The 25,177-nt window shown below is 40.1% G+C and overlaps 1 protein-coding gene across 4 annotated transcripts in view; it reads left to right on the top strand.

The window, feature by feature from the left end:
- Window positions 1-25,177, top strand: part of lama2 (laminin, alpha 2) — a 111,061-nt gene that overhangs the window by 28,985 nt on the left and 56,899 nt on the right. For all 4 annotated transcript variants that reach the window (XM_086019244.1, XM_086019245.1, XM_086019243.1 and 1 more), the window contains exons 7-19: window positions 446-535; window positions 2,830-2,947; window positions 5,074-5,252; window positions 5,349-5,448; window positions 6,310-6,367; window positions 6,980-7,082; window positions 7,830-7,970; window positions 9,366-9,530; window positions 17,441-17,542; window positions 20,320-20,531; window positions 20,671-20,782; window positions 21,494-21,607; window positions 24,389-24,516. In XM_086019244.1, the coding sequence (XP_085875370.1) occupies window positions 446-535; window positions 2,830-2,947; window positions 5,074-5,252; window positions 5,349-5,448; window positions 6,310-6,367; window positions 6,980-7,082; window positions 7,830-7,970; window positions 9,366-9,530; window positions 17,441-17,542; window positions 20,320-20,531; window positions 20,671-20,782; window positions 21,494-21,607; window positions 24,389-24,516 (1,622 nt within the window). The remainder of the gene's footprint in view (window positions 1-445; window positions 536-2,829; window positions 2,948-5,073; window positions 5,253-5,348; window positions 5,449-6,309; window positions 6,368-6,979; window positions 7,083-7,829; window positions 7,971-9,365; window positions 9,531-17,440; window positions 17,543-20,319; window positions 20,532-20,670; window positions 20,783-21,493; window positions 21,608-24,388; window positions 24,517-25,177) is intronic.

Genomic DNA, 25,177 nt, shown 5'->3' with positions numbered 1-25,177 from the left:
CTGTGGAATATGAGCTAAGCACCTAAATCCATCCCTTCTTAGCCATCTCAGGGGGCGGCCATTTTGTCACTTCTGTCGACTGAAAATGACATCACAACTGCTCCGGACTCAGGTAACAAACGGTCAGCCGTGATTGGTCGTTACCTGAGCCCTGAGCAGTTGTGATGTCATTTTCAGTCGACAGAAGTGACAAAATGGCCGTCCCCAGAGATGGCTAAAAATGAGTGGATTAACTCTTATTCCACAAACGCAATATTTATCAGAATGCCTTGTTTCAACTAGAGGGCTTACATAGAACATATACTTGAAAAAAATATGTTTGGGTTGACTTCCTTCTAAGGTTCTACTTTAAGGTCATTTTTTTGACACATTATTTTATAAGGTTAATGTCATCTCATCAATATGCCAGCACACTCATGAATGCTCTCATTTTGTTTCTCCTCAGTACTACTATTCCATTAAGGACATTTCAGTTGGAGGGATGTGCATCTGTTATGGTCACGCAAAGGCCTGTCCACTCCACAGTGTTACCAAGGTAACCCACTAAACTCCTTCACATTTTAACATAACGTAACCCTCTTGTAATAACATGTAAAGAAAAATACAAATCAAGTCGCCTCAGGCTTTGAGGTTTTCATGCGCAGCCTTGTTATCAAACTTCTTCCTACAGGGGACACAGGTGTTGTCTGGCGCGTCAGTTCAAACAGTCGAGTGTTTGATAGCAGACACCTGATCTTTCGTGCTTTTCCTCGCACATTTGTGGCCTCTTGTCCCGCACGTGTCCTCGGGCTGAAATGAGCCGTACCTCGATGTGACAATTGTGTTACTCTCGCTCTCAAGATGATGTCGTCATTTGCTTATGGAGTGCCAGTTCTTTTTTTGTTTCTCATTCTTTTCTGATCTTTCTACCACAACCTCATATTACAGAAATACATTTATATCCCCAAGTCTAAGGGAAAAAAAATCTATGCATGTATTCAAATTATTATGCATTGGTCCATAATTAATTATGATTAATTTATACATAAAATGGAGTGAATTCATTTTCTTAACTATCGCTGCACACAGTAGTTATTGGAGAATATTTCAATACTTTTTTAAGTACTGTATTTAATTATCACAGTTGAGAGTGTTATATTATTTTAATAGCCTTTATTTTACATTTTATCATCCCATTATCTCTTTGAGTTACGCTTGGTCCCACGTCTTCTGCTTGAATTGTGGCTGTGTGAACCGCTATGCTACCAATGCTCCATAGTTCATTATTCATTTTTTCTTATTGGCAAAGGAAGAATAATGTGGTTCATCTGGAATACCAAACATGGGAGACTTTCAGGTTTGGGAAAAATTTCCAAACAATTTGTTGGCTTGAGTCTGATGGCTGCCATTTTCTTTATCCCAAACATCAATAATATTGCAGTGAACATGTTTAGCCTCCATTGTAGCAAAAGGTAAATACAGAAAATATTCTCTTTTATTCCCTTTTAAAAAAAACCCTAATGTGAACCTACCGTAAAAAATAAATAAATAAATAAATCAGAAAACTAAATAGAATCCAAAATGTGATTTTAATAGAATACCCCCCCCCCAAAAAAAGAACACGGCCAATATAGTTTGACGGATGTTTTTGCAGTCCATTTCGCTCTTTTTTCACGGTCACCCATCCTTGCGGTTAAGTCCTGGGCAGATGTTGAAAGGGCAGACATAGAGGAAGACCTGTGAGCTGATTTGTTGCTGATTGTCCTCAGAACATCTGTTAGGATGCGTGCTCAGCACAAAAGCCGCCCCAAGCCAAGAGCTGCAGCATTTTGTCTCAGATAAAAGTGTGGGGGGAGGACCCGGCGCATGCCAAAATCACCAAACTTGGCCCGTGATGCGCTATTGTACTCTGTTCAATCTGGCAGCCTCTTCTCATCAACCAATTTACAGAAAGTACTAAATTGAATTAGTAAGCCTCGAAATTGGCAGATGTCTTCCATTGGAGTATTGTGCTCCAACTGTGTTATGATTTCTTTCCTCTCAGGAAGGTGGCAGTGAACCCCATTTGTTACCAGCTGATAATGTGGAAAGGGAAACAAGATCTTTTTTATTGCTCTCCCTTGTGAATACATTATTGTTTGATAGACCACTTACAAATTCCAGTAATTACCTTTTGCAGCCATCTATTTGAACATTTAGTTGATTGTTGTTGAGCCGCATTTCATTCACACTTTGGTTCTGGAAAGATATTTTATGCTGAGATCTTCACAATATCACATATTTGATTAACTTATTTGTGCTGAAAAATATGTCGGAAAGACAACATCAAAAGTGTGCGAGTTCTTGGATGCTTGATGTTTTGTTCTAAACGATATTTAGCCAATTGGACTTGAAGGTATAGAAGACACCATATTGTGACATTCCGAGCTATTTGAAAGGGGAAGTCAACCCAAGCATATTTTTTTCAAGAATATGTTCTATGCAAGCCCACTAGTTAAAACAAGGCATTCTGATAAATATTGCGTTTGTGGAATATGAGTTAATCCAATTTAAGATCAGTTTCAGAAAACAGGTCAGCCGTGATTGGTCATTGTCAGCAGTTGTGATGTAATTTTCTGTGACAGAAGTGACAAAATGGCCGCCCCCAGAGGTGGCTAAAAACGAGTGGATTAACACTTATTCCACAAACGCAATATTCATCAGAATCCCGTGTTTCAACTAGTGGGCCTGCAGGGAATATATTCTTGAAAAAAAATATGTTTGGGTTGATTTTGACTTTAATAGATTCCAGTAGCTACTTAGAAATTTCAAGATATTTCACCGTTTTGTAATATCTGTGTTTTCATGCAGAAGTTTAGCTGTGAATGTGAACACAACACATGCGGCGAGAGCTGCGATCGTTGTTGCCCTGGTTACCACCAACAAGCCTGGATGGCCGGAACCTTTGTCACTCGACATGTTTGTGAGAGTAAGTAGCCATGCGATGTACGGTCGGTTACACACACACACACACACACAGAATCAGTCAGTTTTGCCAACTTGGCAACTTTTCCAAGCCCTTTAGTCACTATTTTTCAAAAAGGTGAATACCGACTTTAATTCCAGCTGAGAAACCGATAACATGAGTGGAACCAATTTCATATTGTTTAGCATATGATACGAAAGGAAATCACTGAGCCAATCAAGCATGACATCACACCACTGAGGCATCAAATAACCATCGGAAGTTAAACACTGACTGATCACAATGTTAAAGGGGAAAAAAAACAACATGGCAGGAGTCAAGTGCATTGCGTCACCCCCTTTTACAACCCTTGTTAGAAGTGATCAAAAGCTGGGACTGGACAAGCCGTTGAACGGCAGCCCACGGGAACGCTGACGTCCAGGAGATGTCGTTGCCAGTAATACCCCGCAAAGCCCGGCAGCGACTGAACACAGCAGCGGTGCCAACCGCGAGATCAAACCCGGACCATGGCCCTCTACTCTATCGATCTTGAGATCAAACCGGCCTGATGTGTGACCAAACACCGAGTGCCGCAGGCCTCATTGAGGATGCGTAAACAGTGTGACGAGAGTCGGAGCCTGCTAATCATACAACTGTGATGTTTGCATTAATGTATAAGCCCACGACACGCCGATGTGCATGGGTGGGTTAGAGTGGGTGGAGGGTCAAATTCTTTGGCAATAAATGACTTTTTTTTTTTTTTTTTTTAATGTGCATGAATACATGCTGCACATTTGCACACTCTATAAGACATTTGACACGCTTAGCACTTGTCATGTGTTTGACGCATCACATTTTGCTTGCCTTGCTTTTTTTTTTTTTTTTTTTTCCCGCTCTTTACACTTGTGCTTTATCGACCACATTACAGATCCAGAGGGGCTGTTAGTAGTGATACTAATTTCAAGTACTGTCATGAAAGACACATTTTAATCAGCCGTTTCCTCACCATCCATGCACCAATATAAATCTATTTACATAGTGTTTGTCCTCATTAGGATGGCGGATGAGCTCATTTTGAGTGAGAGGCGCTTTACACCTTGGAACGGTTACAGAAAAATCACAGAGCATCCCTTAAAAGTCCAACCCAATACCGCAGCCGTTTAAATTATGGTCTGTCAGATGATGACGTTCCAGCACAGAACAGAACCATGAAAACTATCGTGGTCCTTCCTTCGACTCTAACAACAACATTTTGCCCTTTTTGGGGTCATTAAATCTTTATTTTCATGGCTTTAAAGGGGAAATAAACCGAAGCATATTTTTTTCAAGAATATGTTCTATGCAAACCCACTAGTTGAAACAAGGCATTCTGATAAATATTGCGTTTGTGGAATAAGAGTTAATCCACTCATTTTTAGCCATCTCTGGACCCGGCTCAATCCCGGCTGACCTGTTTTCTGAATCTGAGCCGTGATTGGTCGTTGTGAGCAGTTGTGATGCCATTTTCAGTCGACAGAAGTGACAAAATGGCCGCCCCCTGAGATGGCTAAAAAGGGGTGAATTTGATTTCCCCCTTTAAAAAAAACAAAACAATCATCCACATCTAAAATAGCAGCTAACAAGATTTACTCCGCTGTGTGATATTCCACTTGTGGGAAGGCATTCCAGAGACACCTTTTAATATAAAGTTTATTTTAAAAAAAAAATGTGATCAGGCGAAACGGCACCCTCAGAATTACGCAGCAGTAACACAAGTATGACATTTGCATTTCATTTTATATACCGGGCCATTCACAAATACAAACACTCTGTGCCTCTTTATCCGCGCGTTTGCTTGTAAATTTACAGGACTAGAGCCACTAAATTACATTTGTGAAAAGATGCTACCTACTTAGACGGCCATAAAACCTCCCCCGTTTTCTAATTTGAATGAAAAATACCTGTGAACACATTAGCGTCGATGAAGCCATTACAAACAAAAGACCATGATCATTTCCAACAAGCATCATTTTAACACCGCTTCCCCTCAGTTATACGGAGGAATGAACCGGAGGTTGATGACTGTAACACAAACGAATTGTTTACAGGCAAACATACGATGGGGAGTTGAGTCGGGTGTAACCGATTGTCTTCTCCGTCCTTGCTTTTAGAGTGTAACTGCCACGGGAAGGCTGAGGAATGCTACTTTAATCAGACTGTAGCAGACCTATCACTCAGCCAGGACGTCCACGGCCAATACCGAGGGGGCGGTGTGTGTATCTCATGCCGTGACAACACAGATGGTATCAACTGTCAGAGCTGCGTTAGCGGCTACTACAGACCTGCAGGAGTAGGTTTTGTCCAGTGGAATCCAACATTTAGGTTATACGGTATGAGTGAGAGTCAATGGCCGGATGTTAATAATTGGTCTTTTTGTGATGCTAAGGTGAACGCTGAGGATGACAACCCCTGCATCCCTTGCTCATGTGACTCACGGGGTTCTGACGGCCGAAGCTGCGTTGCCGACTCGAGCCAGGCCACGCCTTGTATGCAAAATACTTTCTGTCTTCATGATGCAGAAAAATGAGTTTGTGGTTATCGCAGTCCATAGATGATAGTTCTTATATATATTGTTTTATTCATGCATAAAAATTCTGTTTTATTGACTCCTTCCCCGGTTTAACTAAATCTGTTTAATTTAAAACATAATAAAAGCTTTTATGATTAACATTGTAATATAGCCATATAATAATGATAATAGCCATAACAGAGTAAAAATAAGTTATTAAATTTAGAGGTTCAACTATTGGTCCATCTACAATATTTTATTGTCAACCATGTTGTGGATGTGCAGTTCTTGATTTAAAAAAAAAAAAAAAAAAAAGTAAATATGTTTCTTTTGGATCTTAAGATAAGTTTCAGACTAAATGGAGAATAATAACATCAATTACATGAAAAGTCCAAATTCTCACAAACTGGAATTAAATTATTAATTTTTTTTTATCATTGTTTTCTGCCTATTTTCTTGAAGTACTTTTCCCATACGTTTCTAATGCCTAATTATGGCTTGACATGAATACTTTCTCTTTAAGGGGTTTATTTAACTATTTATTGCCCTATTTGTAATATTAACTCCACAAACAAAGACGTTTTGTTTGTTTGTAACAGTCCAAATCTGATCATTTTTTGTCTAAACTTTTCATAAAATGTACATTTTAAGTCGTCCTTTTCAGTGAAGACTGCATTTTTTTTGTTTTTGTTTTTCGGCGGATTATTTATTTATTTTTTACACGAATAAGACGTGATACCTTTTTTAAGATGCAAGAACGACACTTCGCCCTTGCACGCTTGTTTTAAAAAAAAAAAATGTGTGTGTGCTTTTCTGTGTGTGCGTGTTTGACTGACAGCCCAGCCACCGGGGTCATGCCGTTGTAAGGAAGGGTTTGGCGGTCTGCGATGTGACAGGTAGCGCACACATAAATACACACACAGATTGTGACAGGTGAGCTGAACCTTTCAGCTGTTGTCTGTTCCAATTAGTCTTTGAAAATTGCCTTAACAGTTTTCATTCAAACTTGTAACGATTTATCAATAAACTGTACTTGAGACAACCTTTTTAAGCTTACGAAATAAAAGCCGCATTTCGCTTTCATCGACTTGATGACATTGTCTTCTCTTCGGCTTGGGGCTGCTTATTGTAGTCTTATTCAAATTCTTTCGTTCTTTCTAAAAGATTCTGTCACCTTAAATCAGATAATCCTCCTGTAAAGCCGTTCAGCCAACAATTAAGGCCAGCAAAATAAGCAGCGTAGTCAACTCGTTTTTAATGGCCGAATCTCTGTTGGCAGTTAATTATGTGTAATGTTTCCTCTGAGATGCGTGTTACACATGCAGGCATGTTTACCTGCTTTGCAAGGTCAGCTGTTTTTTGGTTTTACACCTGGAGCCTTGCAACACTTCTAAATTGACCTTGCGATCTACTGTTTATGGAATCCTTTTTTTTTTTTTTTTTTTTTTTTTTTTTTTAAATACGCATCACCTTCATCTTTTTGTGTTATTAAATCCATTTGTCTTTAGGTGCGCTATCGGTTATATGGGCTTCCCGGACTGTCAGCCGTGTAACTGCAGCATCGAGGGAAGCAGCAACAGTGACCCGTGTACTTCACCCTGCATGTGCAAGGTCAAACAAAACACACACACGGAAAAATAATAACTATCAAGACGATCCATTATGGCCTGTCATTGTTCGGTTGGACACAGTTGGACAATGAAAACATAAATACTTCATGGGAGAAAAGTAGGACGTCATTTCTTTTCCGTTCATAGCTTAAAAATTGGAGGAAAGGGTGAACTATTTTTTTCTCCATACATTTTTCAACTTTTAATCTGCGTGAAATTTTATCAACTCATTCACGGCCATTGACGAATTTACTCGTCTTTTCATAGTCCACCCATTCAATCCCAGGAATTTATTTATATATTTTTTTTTACATTTTTTCAAACGTTAGGGTAAAAGGGGGTCCGAAAATGTCTGGCAGTGAATGAGTTAATAGGTTAGCAGAAAATATGGATGAATAATGATGAACAATATCTCAATAAAGTGTTTTTAAACACAATCCGAGTTTATGAAATGGGTTTGATTCCCCCACCGACTGCCCGTCCCAAGCCTGGGCAACTAAAATGTAGGTGCGATGTGTCAAAAAGGGTATCGATCATAAAAAATATTGCAAACAAATCATGTGAGTGACTCGCCCTGATTGGACGAGCCGAATCTGCCAACAACAAATATGTTTAATCAGATTTTGGAAATGGATCAACTGTATGTTTAATCTCATCCGCAAGGCATTTTATAAATCTCTTTTCTCATGCTCACGAGACATTATTTTCCCCTCATTGTCTTTTTGTCTCTGTCATCTTTGCTCAACAGGAGAATGTGGAAGGGGAGAACTGTGGCCGCTGCAAGCTAGGTTTCTACAATCTCCAGCGCGACAATCCCCGCGGCTGCGAGAAATGCTCTTGCATGGGCGTCACGAGCCTGTGCTCTGCCTCCACGTGGGTTTATCAGAATGTAAGAAATGGCACACAAACTATGATTAGGATTATCTGCCTTTCTGGCTTTCACAAGCAAACATTGTTCAATAGCGAGGAGGAGGCGGAGGAATCCGCAGCGGGTATTTAACTGCGGTTCAGTCTTTGTAGGATCCAAGTGCAGACACGGACAGCTGCTAAGTAAGATAAGTGAGGTTATTATTACAGTGGAAAAGGCAGATGGGAGCGTAAAAGAAGAGAGGAGCTGGAGAAAGGGATGAACCCGTTTTCACCCAGAGTAGTTTAAACAGTTTTGGGCATTAAAGTCACCCTATAAATTATGAAAACCAAATTGCCATTGGGGCACCACATAATCTATTGCGACTCATACAGGAAAACGTTTGCCTGATCAAAATTCATCCAGGTATTGGATGACAGGAGTCTACATTATTTTTAACTGTTTTTTTTTCAAAGCAAAAATATTGGCCAGAATTAGTTGGAGTGAGAAGAGAAATGAGGAAAAGATGCAATAGTCCAGAAGATGAGAGAGGATGAAGTGAGAGGCGAAAAGAGGAAAAAACTTTTTGACTGACAAGTGAGGGGATGGGATGAGGGGGCGTTGACAGAATGACAGCTTTGATTTAGACACTGATAGTGTGTGTGTGTGTGTGTGTGCGGGTGTTCAAAAGGGTAAGCCAAGGTCAGGTTAATTGCATGACAGATGTGTGTCTGAGGTGGTCCTCACATGCACACACACAGAAGGGCTAACATGTGACAGATGTGCAGAATTTCTAAGCACAATTCAAGTTCAAGGCAGAAGTTTAAAGGCAAAAAAAAAAAAAAATCAAGTCTTGCGTAGAATATTATTATATTTCCACTTACCTCTGATTCATTTCTTAATTATAACACGCATGCAGGTATATGCAGCAAGTGGGCATCTATTGAATGTGTTCAGTTTGGTGCAGATTCAAGTTTTGTTCAACAGAAGAGGTATGAGTTCTTCTGCATTCATTTAAAAAAAAAAAAAAAAAAAAAAAGTGGATTAGAGCAGTTTTTCTCAATGTTTACTGAGCCGAGGCTTTCCATTATTTTGTTAGAATCTTATAACACACCATCAGGCAAAAAAAGTCTGTATATACCAAAATAATGGTAATACCGACTCCATTTACTGAAAACTTGTTGTCAGTTGAGCACAATTATTCTGTGTTGCAAATAGCAATAATTGTACCTTCGGTCATCTAGTGGAAAAGCATTTACCGTACTTGTTCTGCCTGTCAATATGCATGACTGACTTTTTAATCGTAAAAACTAATGATTTGAGGCCCTAATGATCTGTCACGTCAAACTGCTGGACTGCAGCGTAGTCGTTGGGAATCACTGAATTGGAGAGCTCAATAATGAACCTTGTCCGTCTTTTTGAATGACTTTTGCGCAGGAGAGCACGCTGACTGGCTGGTACCTGAGTGGGGATTCGGGACGGATCGTGTGGCCTATTCACAGACAGACACCTCAGTATCTAAGCGTCCACCATGCAGACGTGGTGGACAACCTTGGCAACGCTTACTACTGGAACGCACCCGAATCATACCTGGGAAATAAGGTGAGAGGGAGGCTGCGTAGTGAAATGATATACTCGTAATATTATCATAATGTTTTTTTTTGGGGGGGGGGGTTTCAAACAAAGTGCACATGCAGCTCACTCTCCATTGGATTCCATTGTACTCTTTTTGTCCACTTCGCCTTATTTATTAAGCAGCTTTTTTTTTTTACCGTCAGTGAGAGCCTTTTACAAAAAGAAAGAAAAAGCTCAACACGGAGTAAATCTGAAATCCGGTGACATGTGCTCCGTGAAAAGATGCATGTTGTCATTTCAGTAGGGATGTAAAGATTCACTGAAGCCCCGATTCGATTTTCAGTTCCCGATTTTCGATTGGATTTTTAAAAAAAAATCACTACCATGCGTGTCTCTGTGCGCTAGTGTGGTGCTGCAGCCACCCCCAAACGCAATACGCAAGGATTTTTGGCGCAAGTGCATAATTTGATCTACACATTCAAAATGTAGTATTTATCTGGAATGGGAAAAAAGATATATATCATTTTTTTAGTATTCTAAATTAGTATATTCTAATGATTTAGGTATGTTGTCTTTTGTTAGGTGTTGCCGCATAGGGCTTGTGAGTGCTGAAGTTCGATTTGCCTCGATTCAAATCGATGAATCTGTTAGAATCGATTTTTAATCCATTTTCAGTTAATCGTTACACCCCTACATTTCAGGCTCTGGATTTACTCTGTGAGTCATTTCTTGTATGTTGTTGATGTGTGCACATGTTTGTGATGTGGAACATGATGAAGTGTTCTTTGCACGATTTGTTACTTCTTGTCATAAAACCAGCCATAAGACACACTCTTCCAGGTTATTTTGCGCACTTATTACCGCATTGACAGGCAAATGCGTCGTCTCTGACCCAAGGCTGCATCATTAGGACTGACTCGCACAAACAAATGCGCGTGATCAAAAAATGAACGGTCGGAAGCTAGCAGGCCTTGTGAGGACTCATCCTGCCGGGACACCCGCCTCCCCCCAGCGATGCTTCCCTGGATCGGCTTCTGTTAATGTCGACTATTTGAACGCGTGCCTCCTTTTCTTTTGTCACTCTAGCCATGATTAGACTTTTAACACTTGAGCTGGCAAATAGCTGGAGTCCAAGCATGCGAAGTGGCGTTGTTCTTCCACAGCAGACTGCCTGTGATGTTTGTCTGGGTGTCATGGCTTCGAGGAAGAGACTGCTGCCGCTGCATTTCATTACTTCACCGCCCGCAGGCCCCGGCTTGTCATTTCATTTATTTGTCTGTACTTCTTCCCCTTCGTCCCTCCAACCATCCCTCCATCTTTGTTTCTTTTCGTGGGCCCCCTCCTCTAACTCACTCTGTCTCTCCAGGACTCCCATTTTTTTCTCCCCTCCTGTTCCTTAATCATGCCTCTCGAATCTCCCCTCAGCACCTCCTCTTCTGTATACCGCTCTGTATGTCTTTTAGAGTAAATATCGTTTTGCCCGTTGAGCTCAATAATAACGTATTCTTGTTGCACATACTTGCAAGAGATTTGTCCGTTGAAATCCTGTTATAGTTCAGAATAGCAAACCCTGAACTGGCTTATGGCACCATTGCGGGCGTTCAATGACACCGAGGGTCAAGAGCCAACTGCCCATTGTCAATTATTAAAAAAAACAAAAAACGTAAGAGGAAGTATTATAAAACCCTAAAGAAAATTTGTTTGACCCTTGTATCATATTTTTTTTCAAAAATTTGGTATGACATACGAAGGACTTCATATACTGAAATCGAAAACGATTTCCCGCCCCTGAGCTAAAAAAAAAAAAAAAAAAAAAATTGCTTGGCGTCACCACAATAAAGATCTTGGGCAAGGAAGAGAAACGCAACTCGGTAAACAAAGACAGCCTGCAAAAACAGGAAGTCAGACACACACACACTAAGAAACTTACTTCCAATCCATCACTTGAAGAATTGTGAGAGTTGAAGAGTTGAGAGTGAAGTTTAATCCATCCCATTGGGGGAACCTGGAGGCTATTATGGATTCATAGTCATTTGTCTACTGTCGCCTTAGAAGACGTGTGTCTAAATCACAGGTCACAGTTTTATTTGGATCATGTTCAAATGGTATATATATCATCGGAAAGACGGTGCCCTCTGAACTTCTCCACTTCCTTCTCCTGCCTTTTCCCACAGTTCTTTGTTTCTGTCTTTGACGGTCCACTTCAAGCTGAATGGCCTTTCGCTGCGTTTGCTGGTGATTGCGTGGCACGAAACAAAACTCTCATTGGCAAAGAAGAAACAATCGAATTGAGACCATGGTGTCCGCCAAAAGTGCGTTCCATTGTTGTGCGTCATATTCAGTCCACATCTCTGCGCACAGTTAATTGAATCACGACTGGGTATTAACCATAAAAACATACTGGAACCAAAACAAGGCTGGCACTCACTTGCACCATCTAATTTTTTTTTATGGTCAAAAATGGCCCGATCCACTAATTGGGTCAATTTGATCCACCTTATGTTGTTTTGTACAAAACAGCCAATTTTTTGGCTGTTTTTGCAAAAACAACCAAGAAAAATGGGTCAAATTGACCCAGGTAGTGAATCAGTCCATTTTTTACCCCAAATTATTTTTTTTAGAGTGCATGTTGTAAACCTTAAACCTGTCCTACTTTGAACATGTCACAAAAATGTATCAGCTAGAGTGGTATAAGTGTCGTACGTACATTTCGTATTAACAGACATGAGTATACGAAAACACATCTCTCCATTGAATGTGGGCAGTAGGCACGCACACACACACGCACGCACACACACTGTCAGACCCATATCAGTCGGATAATGATGTGTTTTAGAGGCACTGGGGACAGCAAAGCAGAACTGATGCATCTGAACATGAGAAACAAATACCGCTGTCTGCTCTGTCGGTGCGTGTACACGGTATGAAAAAGGGATTATTTGCTTCAGTCAAAGATCGTGTTACGGACGTACTCCGATTTGACACACAAACTCAAACACACACACACACACACACACGCTACTACTACTTCCTGTTACTTTAGAGGATGTCACTGGAAGTGACATGTGTAATGACAAGCTAGCCCTGGCTTTACGTACGTCTAAGTGTGTGCGTGACAATTCCCGCGCTTCACGCATGACCTGCTGTGTCGTTCAAGCCAAGGATGCTCATTGGCCCGTCAGCACGCTAAGTGGATGCTTATTGGTCCAGAAAGCACATTTGGGTATTTTAATGCTTGTCTGGGTCTGAGAACTGCTCATTCACAAGGATGCTCTCATAGATTATCTGTTAGAAACAGTGGACGCACGACTCTCATTTATATTACAAAAATGAGTACAAACTTTAAAATTGTAAAAAAAAAAAAAAAAAAAAAAAAAAAGGCAAATGCTGTGTATGGGAATCTTTTATTGGGTTGCTTTGCTTCATTCTTGTGTCACCGAATTGTTGTGTTCCCATCACTGATATTTCTCAGTATTGCCATTGAGCAGAGTGAGGTATTTTCAAGTGTTTTAAAGCAGTTCAGGGCTAAACAGTATTCAAGTTCTCAACAGTTTCATCCGCCTTCAGTCAAAGTAGTCAAGTAGACAAATTGCTTCCAACTCACACATTCACTGTCACTCCAGATAAAGGCTGGAAAGCGGGAATGTTCCTCACTTGTTGGGGAAGGAGTGACAGGGAGAGACAGATGGAGAGTCGCTGGAGACAAAAGGAATGAATGGAAGCGTAATAGATGAACGTGTAAGTGTCTTCACCGAACATAAACGCTGCTAAAACCTGACACGCTGTGGGATTGTCTTTCACGTCAAAGTATACAAAGTTTAGTGTGACGATTTTCCTCCGATTTAGCTTCCCCATATGGTGCCTTGTCCAGAACCATGTTTGTGTCCCTGTGACATATCACAGTTTGATAAATGAATTCACTTTTTTTTTCTTTTTTTTTTTTTTTTGCGAGAAAATATTTATCTGCCAGGATCACCATCCGAGAATGGATGCGTGGGACGTTGCAGTGCGGCGCCGCTCCTAATCTGGTCACGATGGGATGGATTTGCCCGTTCCACTTTCTTTTCTCCTCTCTTCCCTCTTCATTTTTTCCCCACTTACATGGCTGAAAAGATGCCCTTACATCAATCTCGGCAGATTTGTGCCGCTTTTTTTTGTCAGACAAATAATTTGCTGTCACACACACACACACGTTTGTGTGTCTGTGATGTGTTTGCAAGGGGCCCTGCACGTCAATCCTGTGCTCCCCATGGGAAAATATATTTTTTTGATTCCGTGATCCTATTCACAAATATATTCATCATTGAAGCATTATAAAACATATGAAGTCGATTAGAATTGTGGGACTAGGATCAAAATTCGGATTATATGTATTCTGAGGATTCTATGAATACTTTTGTACCTGCACAAGTCAAATTATGTGTCATTAAGAAACACAAGATCACAAATGAGACCTTTCTACAAATGAATTGTTCATCAGAATTATAAATCAAGCAACGCCCACCGTTTTTTTTTTTTTCATAGTGACAGTTTTGTTTATGTACGTATTTTGTGTTTATAATTGGAGGTTTCATCATGGGCCTAAAAATGAGTTATTGCTAGAATCTCAACAAGTGGAGTCGCGTTTTAGTCAAAATTGTCTTGCTTTAATTTTTCTCTAACCACAGTTGTTAAAATCTCATGAGGATATGGTATCCGTTAGCCTAGTCTACGATTCCTACGCTTAATGCCGCCCCGTCAGGAGCAGGAAGTTGCACATACGTATATTTATCATTTTAAAATACACACGGCTGTCTGGTTGGAAGTAATAATAAAATAATAACAAAATAGGTCAGAATAACAATTTTACTTGCATATGTAAACATATTCAAAGTTTGCGTGTCATACGCATGGGAGGCTCTGGTGGGAATGCCATGGGAAAACTGTAATGTGTGTGTGTGTCATTTTTATACCTAATCTTGCTTTATACCAAATACACACTCCCAAGAAGAGACCATAAAATCTTTTCCTCATCTTTCCCATGTTTTTAAAAAAAATTTTTTTTTTTTTTTTAAATCATGCCTGTGTGTTCTTACCTCGCTTTCTTCTTGTTATACGCTCACATTGACTGTATACGGATATTAAGTGCTCAATGTGATCAAATCATATGTTATGCTTTACAATTCCATTTTAAGGAAGTTCACTTATTTAAAATGAGACTTTCTCAAGCAGCCACATGCTTTCCTTGTACCGACAGCAACGTGAACTTTCTGATTGGGGTTCCTGACCGCCAGGATGATACCTTCTTCCTCTTTATTTCGGTCACCAGAGTTAATAACAGGCTTAGTGAGCTCTCAAGGGGGAATCGCACTGATGTCTTTTGTAGCTGCCAGTGTGTCAGTGCCACTATTGTTCTTTTGTTTCTGTCCCCTCTAATTCCACCCTCCCCATGCTTTCAGACTTTCTTGCTCTTTTCTACTCCCCACGGTGACTTTCTTTTATTACCGCTCCCCAGTGCAGAGATTCGGTCATTAGGTTGCCATGGCAAAAGCTTTGATTACTTTCCACATTGAATGTCTGAAATTGAAGAAGCGATGAACGTCTGACACATTTTCTTCAACATGCTTATAACACCCGGAAAAAAACAAAAAAAACAACAACACTTAAAGTGGAAGTCAACCCAAACATATTTTTTTCAAGAATATCTTCTATGCAAGCCCACTAGTTGAAACGGGGCATTCTGATAAATATTGCGTTTGTGGAATAAGTGTTAATCCACTCGTTTTTAGCCATCTCTGGGGGCGGCCATTTTGTTACTTCTGTCGACTGAAAATGACATCATAACTGCTCACAACGACCAATCACGGCTCAGATTCAGAATACAGGTCAGCTGTGATTGGTCATTGTTAGCAGCTGTGATGTCATTTTCAGTCGACAGAAGACAAAATGGCCGCCCCAGAGATGGCTAAAAACGAGTGCATTTTGCTGCTTAATTTATAGTCCACAAAGGCAATATTTATCAGAATGCCGTGTTTCATATAGTGGGCCTGCTGGGAACATATTTTTGAAAAAAATCTGTTTGGGTTGACTTCTGCTTTAAATGAAATAATAGTTAAACTTTTCATAAGCTACAAGTTGATGAACTGTTGCTTTGTGTGCTAATACATCTTGAAAGACCAAGGACAGCTGAAATAAGAGTTTTGTTACTTTTGTTAAATCAAAGTCGCTCATAACTTTCACTGTTTTCACATACATAAAGGAAAGAACATTATCCAATAAATGTGTTTTTTTTTTTTTGTGGGGCGGGGGGGCAGTAGCATCATAGTGTGGCTGCGTGTCTCAGCATTTGCACTATTACGTTAATAGCCAATTTGTCGTCTTGTGTTGTGTCTTTTACTTTTACAGTCTCGCTATTAAGTGCTGGCTCCATTTGATTAGATGGGCCATCCATACTGGAGGGCATGTCGGTTAATCGTGATGCAGCCCCTCAACGCTAGCTGTACTGTGCCTTTCGACTATGATTTTACTGTCGTCCAGAGTCCAAATCAGCAAATGGGGTTAGATGGAGAATAAGTGTTAGTCAATAAAATGGTCAGTACAGTGCATGTGTGTGTGTGTGAGTGTTTTCATTCAGCTGTGAAATGGGTGATTCCTCCTCCAGGTCTAAGATTGAGTGCAAAAGATGGAAGAGGTTTATAGAGGCATTAAATCCACTTCCATACTCCCCGTTGTAACTTTCCCTCACTGTCCTAAGCTCGGTTTCTTGCTCCTCTTCCTCAACAATGTCCGTTTCTTTCTGTTGTTATGGCCATCTTATGCCTTCACTTCAACCCCCTCCCTTGTGTGAGCGTTCAGGTTGCAGAGAGAGGAATAAATTCTGCCATCATGCTGACGCAGCGTTGCGCTACTCTACTGTAAAGACGATTCTGTGTAGTTGACAGAAATACTCTCGTTCTCTCATTCTTATTGCGTTTATACAGTATATAAAGTTTGGTGAATGAAAAACCATCAATCACTAGTTGTACTACACTGGTTTTACGACCGGTACTTTGGAGCTTTCATAATGCTGGCTAATAATAATATAGGAATAACATGTATAGGATTTTGCACTTTTTATAAATTGACTTTTTTTTAAACATCAAATATAAGTCGCCAAACAATTAATGAAAACACGATTTTAATGTTTTCCAAATTTCCTTGAAAATATGTATATGCTGCCCCACTAGTCTAAACACAGCATTCTGAAAAACAAAAAGCAAAATTGATATCAGAAAAAACTAGTTTAAATACTGCATAAAAATAAATAATAATAATAATAAGAATAATAAAGTCTTTTGACGTAAATTTCGACTTTAACGGTGAAATCCGACAGTGTAGGAACGGAACTCGTTTGTAAATTCAGGACGTCCTCTATTGGATAGTGAATATACGCACACAATTTATTCATATATATGAAAATAAATTGTACATTATCTAATGCATTTATGTAGTATTCTCAACTTGAATACCCATTTGCCTTACATGCAAACATATCCCACTTATCTTAATATTGACAGAGGGCTTCATGATATTCATGGTCCAGCAAGTGTACACTATCACCCACAAGTGCACCGCGTCTTCCTTTTAATATCAGGCTTTAATCCATGTAATTAAATATTTGGTTTCTTAATGGCTCGGATTCAGAAGACATTTTCCTACTGTTATGGGCATCATCAGTATAGCCCTGCATATTTGCAGTATCAGCAAATCCCGCTAAATAGTTTATCTAATAAACAGACTTACCCACACAATGCACAGTAATTGGGAATCCAATGTCAAGCCTTTTAGAGTGATGTTTCAGCACATTGCTTATGCTGCATAGAAATGGCAGGATTTTTTTTTTTTGTATTTTTGTATTTTTGTCTTATAATCGAAAAAAAATTCACTGTGTTTACAGTTGGTGTTGTATTTTTTCTTAGGTACCAGCCTATGGAGGGACCATGGTCTACACTGTGTCTTACACTATAGATCAGCAGGAACAGACTGTTAGAGTCACTTCAGAACCAGACCTTATCATTGAGGTAAGTTCAATCTTAATATCCCTAAAAACCCAAACACTATATTAATTATTATTATTATTATTATAGAGTATTTTTGAAATGGCTACACCCAGATTTGTTCCTAAGGTGGCCGGATAAACATTACCAACTCTCAGATCAATGATGGACTAGCAATAAAACAGTCTATGAAAATTCTCCCCTCCTGGTCTCTCAGTATGTCACTATGTCATCAGCTAGTGGCGATATGATGAACAGCAGCAATAAGCAAAGCACACACTTATTCATAATGCTTTACATAATTCGTATCGCTAAACCGTGCGCGCATGTGCTGCACAAAAACTACAAATTGTTTTAAATAAACCTTACAACCAATAAAATGGTTGAAAGGAAACCATAGAATTGATTTATGAGACTAATTGGACAGAAGCAGGAAGAGGAAAGACAGAGGTATAGGAACCGAGAATGAAAGATCAGCAAATGTTATTTAAAGAGATGTCAGTGAGAGTGACAGACTGGGAGGAGGAGGAGGAGGAGGAGGAGGAGGAGGAGGAGAAAAGCATAAAGACAAGTGTCGGCCTTGTTGTCAACAAAAAGCTGCTCGCGACGACGACAATAACGAACCACCTACATGCTGTCAAGCTGCTAGCCGTCTCTCTCTTTGCTGTCTGTCTCGCGGCAATCAACCCTTCCAACATGCGTTGTTTGTCTAACAGTCACCCACAAGCACGCAAATGTGCATTGTATGCATCTCCAATGGCTTAATGGACAATTATCTCTCAATCATCTTTGTGACCAAACATAAACAATATTAGGTAGGCATACACCTGCACAAGTTAGACGAAACCAAAATTCTACAATAGCAGTCGGTAGAAGACACTCAAGCGACACAACGACTTACTACTGGTGCAAGGAGAATTTTGTAAGAATCTGGCCTTTCTGGGCCATATGTCAATTTAAGCATGTTTTTTTTTTGGGAGGGGGGGGACATCGGAGTATCTGCAGAAAACCACTCAGACTGTGAGGCAGACTTGCTAACCACCGCGCATCCTCAAATCAAATAAAAGACAATCACAGTACATAAATCCTTGCCTTGTGGCTTTTCAGCATTATGCCGTATTGTTAAATAATTCAGTACCTCTGTCGACAGTGACACAAACAAAAGTATCATATTTCCTCAAGTAGTGGCCATCCCTCAAATCAATACCGTGTACACATTAGTTACAGAGTGTGTCATTACTTAGGGCAAATAAAAACCGGCATAAATTCAGGATGGGCAAAGGAAGGCACCGGGGCCACATTCAGCCTGCCCCCGTTGCCCCCGTCAATTAAGCTCCTCCCTAAAATTGGTTCGTTCAAATGTATCGCCTGTTTTTGTCATGTAGCTTATTAAATAATCTAATTAATCTATTGTAAATGAAATTAAAAAATGCTAATAGATTTACATAAACAATTGACTGTATTTTGTGTTAAGTGGCTACTTTAATGAGTCGAACGTTTAGAACATGTAGAACACATTTTGGTTTGCTTTCATTTCAGAGTCCAGTTAGACACTGTGTATGAAATATCGAAAAAAAAATAAAAAATAAATAAAAAAAGGAAAATGTTGGCGTTCTAAAACTTTGACCAGTATTGTAGCTACCTGGGTGTAGTACCTGCACTTAAATTAGTTTATACTTTCATTTTTGGACTATTGTGTGAACTGGAATATCAGCTGACCCGCCTAAATTTAAAAAAAGGGGGGGAAAAGTCATACATATAAAGGCTGCACTTGTCTATAAGATGCAGGTGTCCACTTTGTAACATGGGATATTTACACAGAATTTTTGTATATGACCCTCCTTGCACCCTTTCTCCTTCAAAATCATTTTTTCACCGCACTCACGTTCTCCAAATTTGCTGGTATCCATGCTCAAACGTGAAATATTACCCCATTGTAATTTCATGGATTTGGATTTTTTATGTTCGGACTTGTATTTTTTTGTGTAAAGAAAAAGTTCTCTTACCTCACTAATAGTTTCTGCTGCCATCATTTCTGCTACTCACCAAGAATCATGATGGGCCATGAGTGGATTTCTCCCAAAACAGGGCGGGGCTAGAAACAAGGAAATGATTGTAAATAAAAATATACAAGCATTACCTGTTGTTGTGTTTTGTATAAAAGTAGTTTCCCCAGATGTTAAGAAGCATTTTCGAAGCCAAGTTTTTTCCCAAACAGTCATTTTTACAACACTCTTGCCTTGGACACACTCACACAAATTTCGGTCGCAAATGTTGAATCTTATCGGACAATCTTATAAGACATAAGATAGTTGGGCTTTTGATCTCCTTGGCAGGGTTTCTTCAGCGTCAGTTGATTGTGCATCTAATTGTCGATCTTCTCTTTCCCTCTGTAGCTTGGCCCGTAAACTGTATGCGGTATGCACGTCTGCCTCGGCACAACTTCTGCTACCCGTCTCCCTGTGTGCCCTCCTTCTCCTCCCTCAATTAGTTGTTATTTAATGGCTTATCGGCATGGTGAGCTCACGTTCTCCCTCCCTTCCCTCTCCATCAGCCGTTGTCACTCTGCGTTAACCGCTACATGCCATCGATCGGTTCTCAACAAGAGATCGTCAAATGCCCGGGCCTAGGCTCGAATCACTTTTCACCGAGTCCGTTCGCAAATATTGACAGAACTTTCAGCCCTTCATTGAATGATTCTTAAATGATTTCTTCCAAGGTGATTTTGGTTCTTTGAAGTAAATCACAACTTGTCAATTGGAACTCATGTGTACAGAATGACATATTCCACTCTCTGGCAGGGTGGCGGGATCAAAATTATGGACAGACGGTACGGATTACCCGTGTATCCGTCCTCACCGAGCAGCAATAGCGTCGCTCTCCTTGCCGAAAACTTCCTGGTTTCAGACACTGCTCAGCCAGTCAGTCGCAGGGACTTCATGACCGTCTTGGCAAACATGACCAGACTGATGGTCAGAGCCTCTTACAGTACAGAACCCAGTGCTGTGTACAGGTAAAGAAACACCTCGAGTCAATGGATCCCACACTGTAGCAGTTCTAAAATGACCATTTTCACAGTTAGATTAGCGCGCAATTACTTTTAATAGACGATGGTTTCAAAAGTTCTAACATGTTTGTGTTTGTTTGTGTAGACTCCACTTATTCTCAATGCAAGTAGGTTATCCCTTTGCCAGAGGAGAGATGACAGCATCGGCTGTTGAAATGTGCTCTTGTCCACCCGGATATGCCGGAACGTCATGTGAGGTGAACACAATTCAAGGACCTCTTCATAGTTTTTACAATTTGAATCGAGCTAATTGCAATCGCCTTTGAACTCTTCAATCAAGCCTTTAATGTTCAAAAATAATCTTCCGAAGACATGGAGGCTGCAATTTTGCTTGCTCGTAGGAGCTAATGAGTTGAGTCATGTTGCTAGATACACACAGTGTCTTAAAGTGAGAGAGCTTGCATTCTTGCCAAAATGGTAAATGGGGAGTGTAAACGAAACATCAAAACGTCCTCTGCTTTTTTCTTTATGATAAATTATACTACAGTTTCAGTTGATCTGAGAGTATTATTCTGTTCTGTATAATACAGAAGTCAAACGTACCTTTAATAAATCTGAACAGCCCAATACCGAAAACACCAGAGAAGAGCTCTTTAAAATCTCACTCTCAGGATGATACTTAACTTTGAACTATTTTCAACTGAAACTATTTTGGTACATCAGATAAGCTAAATAAAACCCGGATACGGCAAGTTTGGATAACTTAAAGTGGTCAATGTTAGAGGTCAGATTTTGGTTTTCAGAAAATTAGGCTGAATGCCAACCAATTTAACACTTTATCAATACAAACGCACTCCTCTCCCTCTGTCTTCAAAGATGCACAATATCATTGAAAGCATAAATACTCCGCATTCTAGCAACCGAGAGTAACTGCATTTAATTTTTTCCTTTATGAATGGGTGTTTTAGGCTTGCGTTGCTGGATTCCGAAGAGTGAATGGAAATCTGTACAACGGTGTGTGTGAAGTGTGTCATTGTCATGGGCACTCCACACAATGCCACCAGGTCACAGGCCACTGCCTGGTAAGTTCATCGCCATCCCTTTTTTTCTTTTTTTAAAGATTTTTTGGGGGGATTTTTAAACTCCCACAATGGCACAGCTACAACTGTATATCAAATCATATTAATTAGGGGTTGGACGAATCCACTGTTCGTTCACCATATAACCACTGAATACCAAATCCATTCAAATGGAATACTAATTGCACTTTTGCCGAAAAACACGTCATTAGATTGTCCACAAAAAAAAGAAACATCCAATTTTATCAAAATGGTAAACGAAGTGCACTTTTATCGTGCTTTATCTACACCATATAATGTCCAAAGCGGTTTGCGAAGCCTCAAATTCACTTTTTTGAAAACATAGAGAATACGTACGCGTTAACGGCAAAGCAGCATCAACTTTTAGTTTAATATACTTTAACCTCCAGGGTCCCCCATCGTACGCTGTTAAATGGCACAACCCAGGATGTTCTTCCAACCACCCATCCATCCATTTTCTGAAGCGCGTATCCTTTTGGACCAATTATAAATCCATCCGCTTGTCATACAAGCTGCTAGCTAGCGCTAAGCTGGGGCGTGTTCTCTCTGGTGCTCAAGTGCCAGTAGCGAAATTTCTCCTTCGTATGACGGCACGAGACAAAGGTCGACATATTGGTCGATTACAGAGTCACAGTTTCTATAATCTGAAGCGAATGTCAGAATAAAGTGCACCAGTTAGGGTGACCATCAAGTATTGACTAAACCATTAAAATGTCAGAAGAGCTCATAACAACAAATGCAGCTTTCACTATAAGATGTGATTTATTCATTTAACAATGACCTAATTTGTCCCTCCGCAGACATTAATTATCGGAAAAATTGCATTACCACGTGGAAACGAGGAGAAATGCTGTTACGAAGGCAAAATGCCAATGGAACGATGTAATTCAAGACCAATGAATTGAGGACACGCGCTATGCATCACAGTTTGGAATAGCAGTCCCCAGATAACATGAAAATATGTCCTCTAAAGGCAGTAAGCAATACTGGTACAACATCAGAGCAAGTGTTATAAAATAAATAGCTTATCCATCCCTAATGAGCCACTCGGTACTACTACTTCCAAAATGGCCCACAAAAAGAAACAGACACCATCTAAAGGTCGTTTGAGGGATAGCTGATTAATACATTCATATTTTTCACCTACACCCCCATATCATCCCGGTCGATGTGCACATTACCGCGGGCTAGCACGCACAGACTCAAATCTGCACAAACAAGTGCGCTGTGAAGTGTGTTGTGTGAGCAGGAGAGAACCAACACTGTGGCAGATTGGTGGGTGGTTTCTTTTTTACTCGCTCAAACACACCTCGTACCCGATGTGAGACAGCTTGACAGTTAATCACTCACAGGCACCCATACACGCATACACACGTTTACATATTCATACGCAGTGATTGGCAGACCGATGGATGCCCAAAGCAGAGTGACTGAACATGGTTGACGCACATCACGCACGTGCACGCTCGCACCTCTGCAGCGTAATGGCTTTAAAAGAATTGCCGGTTTTATGTCATCAGGGCAAGTAAAATGTGCGTTTGTGTGAATATATAAAATGCAGTGTGAGACAATCAGTTCTCCCAATTGCGATGTGATGAAAGCATTTTCTAAATTGAATTACCACCGTGTTTGACTTTCACTAATACTACCATTTGCCGCTTGATTATGAAGCACATCGGTTACAAAGTTCTGGCTCATCTCATTTAGCCCTAAGTGTTTGGTTACTATGGCAACAAAATGCGATCCGATGCTCATCCTGTACCGCATCGTTAGCCATCAATTTCTTCGGTTTGTCTATCCTTTTGCTGTCGGCCCCATAATAATCTGCAAAAGCACTTTAATGGAAACCTTAATGTTGCTCTTCTTGTCGGGTGCTTATCCTCATTATTTGTGATTATATAAACTTTGAAATTAACAATACGCAATCATTTTGAAAAACAAACTTTTCTGGAATGTTTTTTTGTTTGTTTGTTTGTTTGTTTAGCAGCAGTAAGGAGTCAAATAGTATCCATATCCTCAGATATTCATTGATCGATCTTGCCAAGTCACAATCTGGCAAGAAATTCCGAACGTCTTGTTTACACACACAATACGAATAAAATAACAAAATCAAAATCAGCAGCTCACAATATTTTAACTTGGTTATTTAATTTCATACTTGATGGGTGGGCAGGCATTCTATACTCTATATCAGGGATGGGAAACTTAAAGCAGCACTGGGCAAGAAATCGACCTCAGTAAAATTTTTTCACAACTCTTTTGATGAAACATTGACTTACAAGTAGAGTAGTTGAATGGGACTTCATACCCTGAGGGGGTCTGTATCGTTTTTACTGGCACAAAGCAACTTTGAGGAGGATGGGATCAACCCCGGCACACAAAAAAAATACAAATGTCTCGAATTGCTTTACGGCATACTCACTTCCTCCTTTCGCTATAAGGACGGCTCAGGAGTTCACGACACTACGCGCTGGCACGCATGGGAAATGTGCTTGATTTTTGTCAAAACACTACCGCTTTTGTCCACATGGCGCCGCCATAATCAACAAAAACTGACATGACACAGTGTTGCTTTAAATGCTGGAAGGGGCCACAATTTTTCAATGCAACTCGAGGGAACAAATATATATTCTTAATGAGTAACTAATAATTTTCACAAAAGTGAAATTGGATCCTTTCAGGTGATTATCACCTCTGATAAGTGCGCCATTGCACCCTGGTTGGGGAATGACTGATCTCACCTGTATTGTATGTTTATTCCAGGACTGTTCACACCACACCACAGGCCCCCACTGTGACACCTGCCAACCTGGTTACTACGGCGACGCCACCCACGGGTCATCGACAGATTGTCAGCCCTGCGCCTGCCCTCTCAATGTGCCTAGTAACAAGTAAGTTATCTCGACGCCGAGGCTAATTCTAAAAAATTGTCATCAAATGACTCAATCTCTCTCTGCTGACCTTTGGGTCCCGTGGCACTCAATTCCTCCTTCGACCTCTCTATCCTCATCATCTTCTCCGCTTCTTCTTTTTTCATTTTTTTTTGGTTTTTTTTTTGAAAGGCATCACAGAAAAAGTTGGTGTAAATGTCATCGAAGATGGTTAAAGTCACTGTTAGAGCCACCAAAAATCTGACGCAGCTGGTGACTCCATCCTCTGAGAGGAAATTAAAACCTTTTGGAGTGTTGCCTCTACTCTGCTGGGCTAAAAATCACAGATGTCTAGCTGAAAAGGATCATATTACTTGAGCTAATAAATGTTAGGTTGCGCAATAAATATTTAGATCAGATTGAAATATCTCATTTTAAATGAAATATGACATGGTATCGTAAACAGTTTTTTTGTAGTTTTCATTAACAATGATAGACGAAGAATTCTTTGTTTGCATTCTTTCTCACGTCACATCACAGTCACTACTCTATTAATGTAGATTAGTGATAGATTACTCCCTCAAGATCATCAAAACAAATGGCGTTCATATTTACTGAGATTTGGGGACTAAAGCAAACTAGCAGTTAGAGCGAGGCGGGTTAGCGAAAACGCAGAGGCAGT

The sequence above is a fragment of the Filicampus tigris genome, chromosome 20 (assembly GCF_054856515.1).
Source record: "Filicampus tigris isolate MCC_2025a chromosome 20, RoL_Ftig_1.0, whole genome shotgun sequence".
Lineage (NCBI taxonomy): Eukaryota > Metazoa > Chordata > Actinopteri > Syngnathiformes > Syngnathidae > Filicampus > Filicampus tigris.
This window is presented reverse-complemented; position numbering and strand designations above follow the sequence as displayed.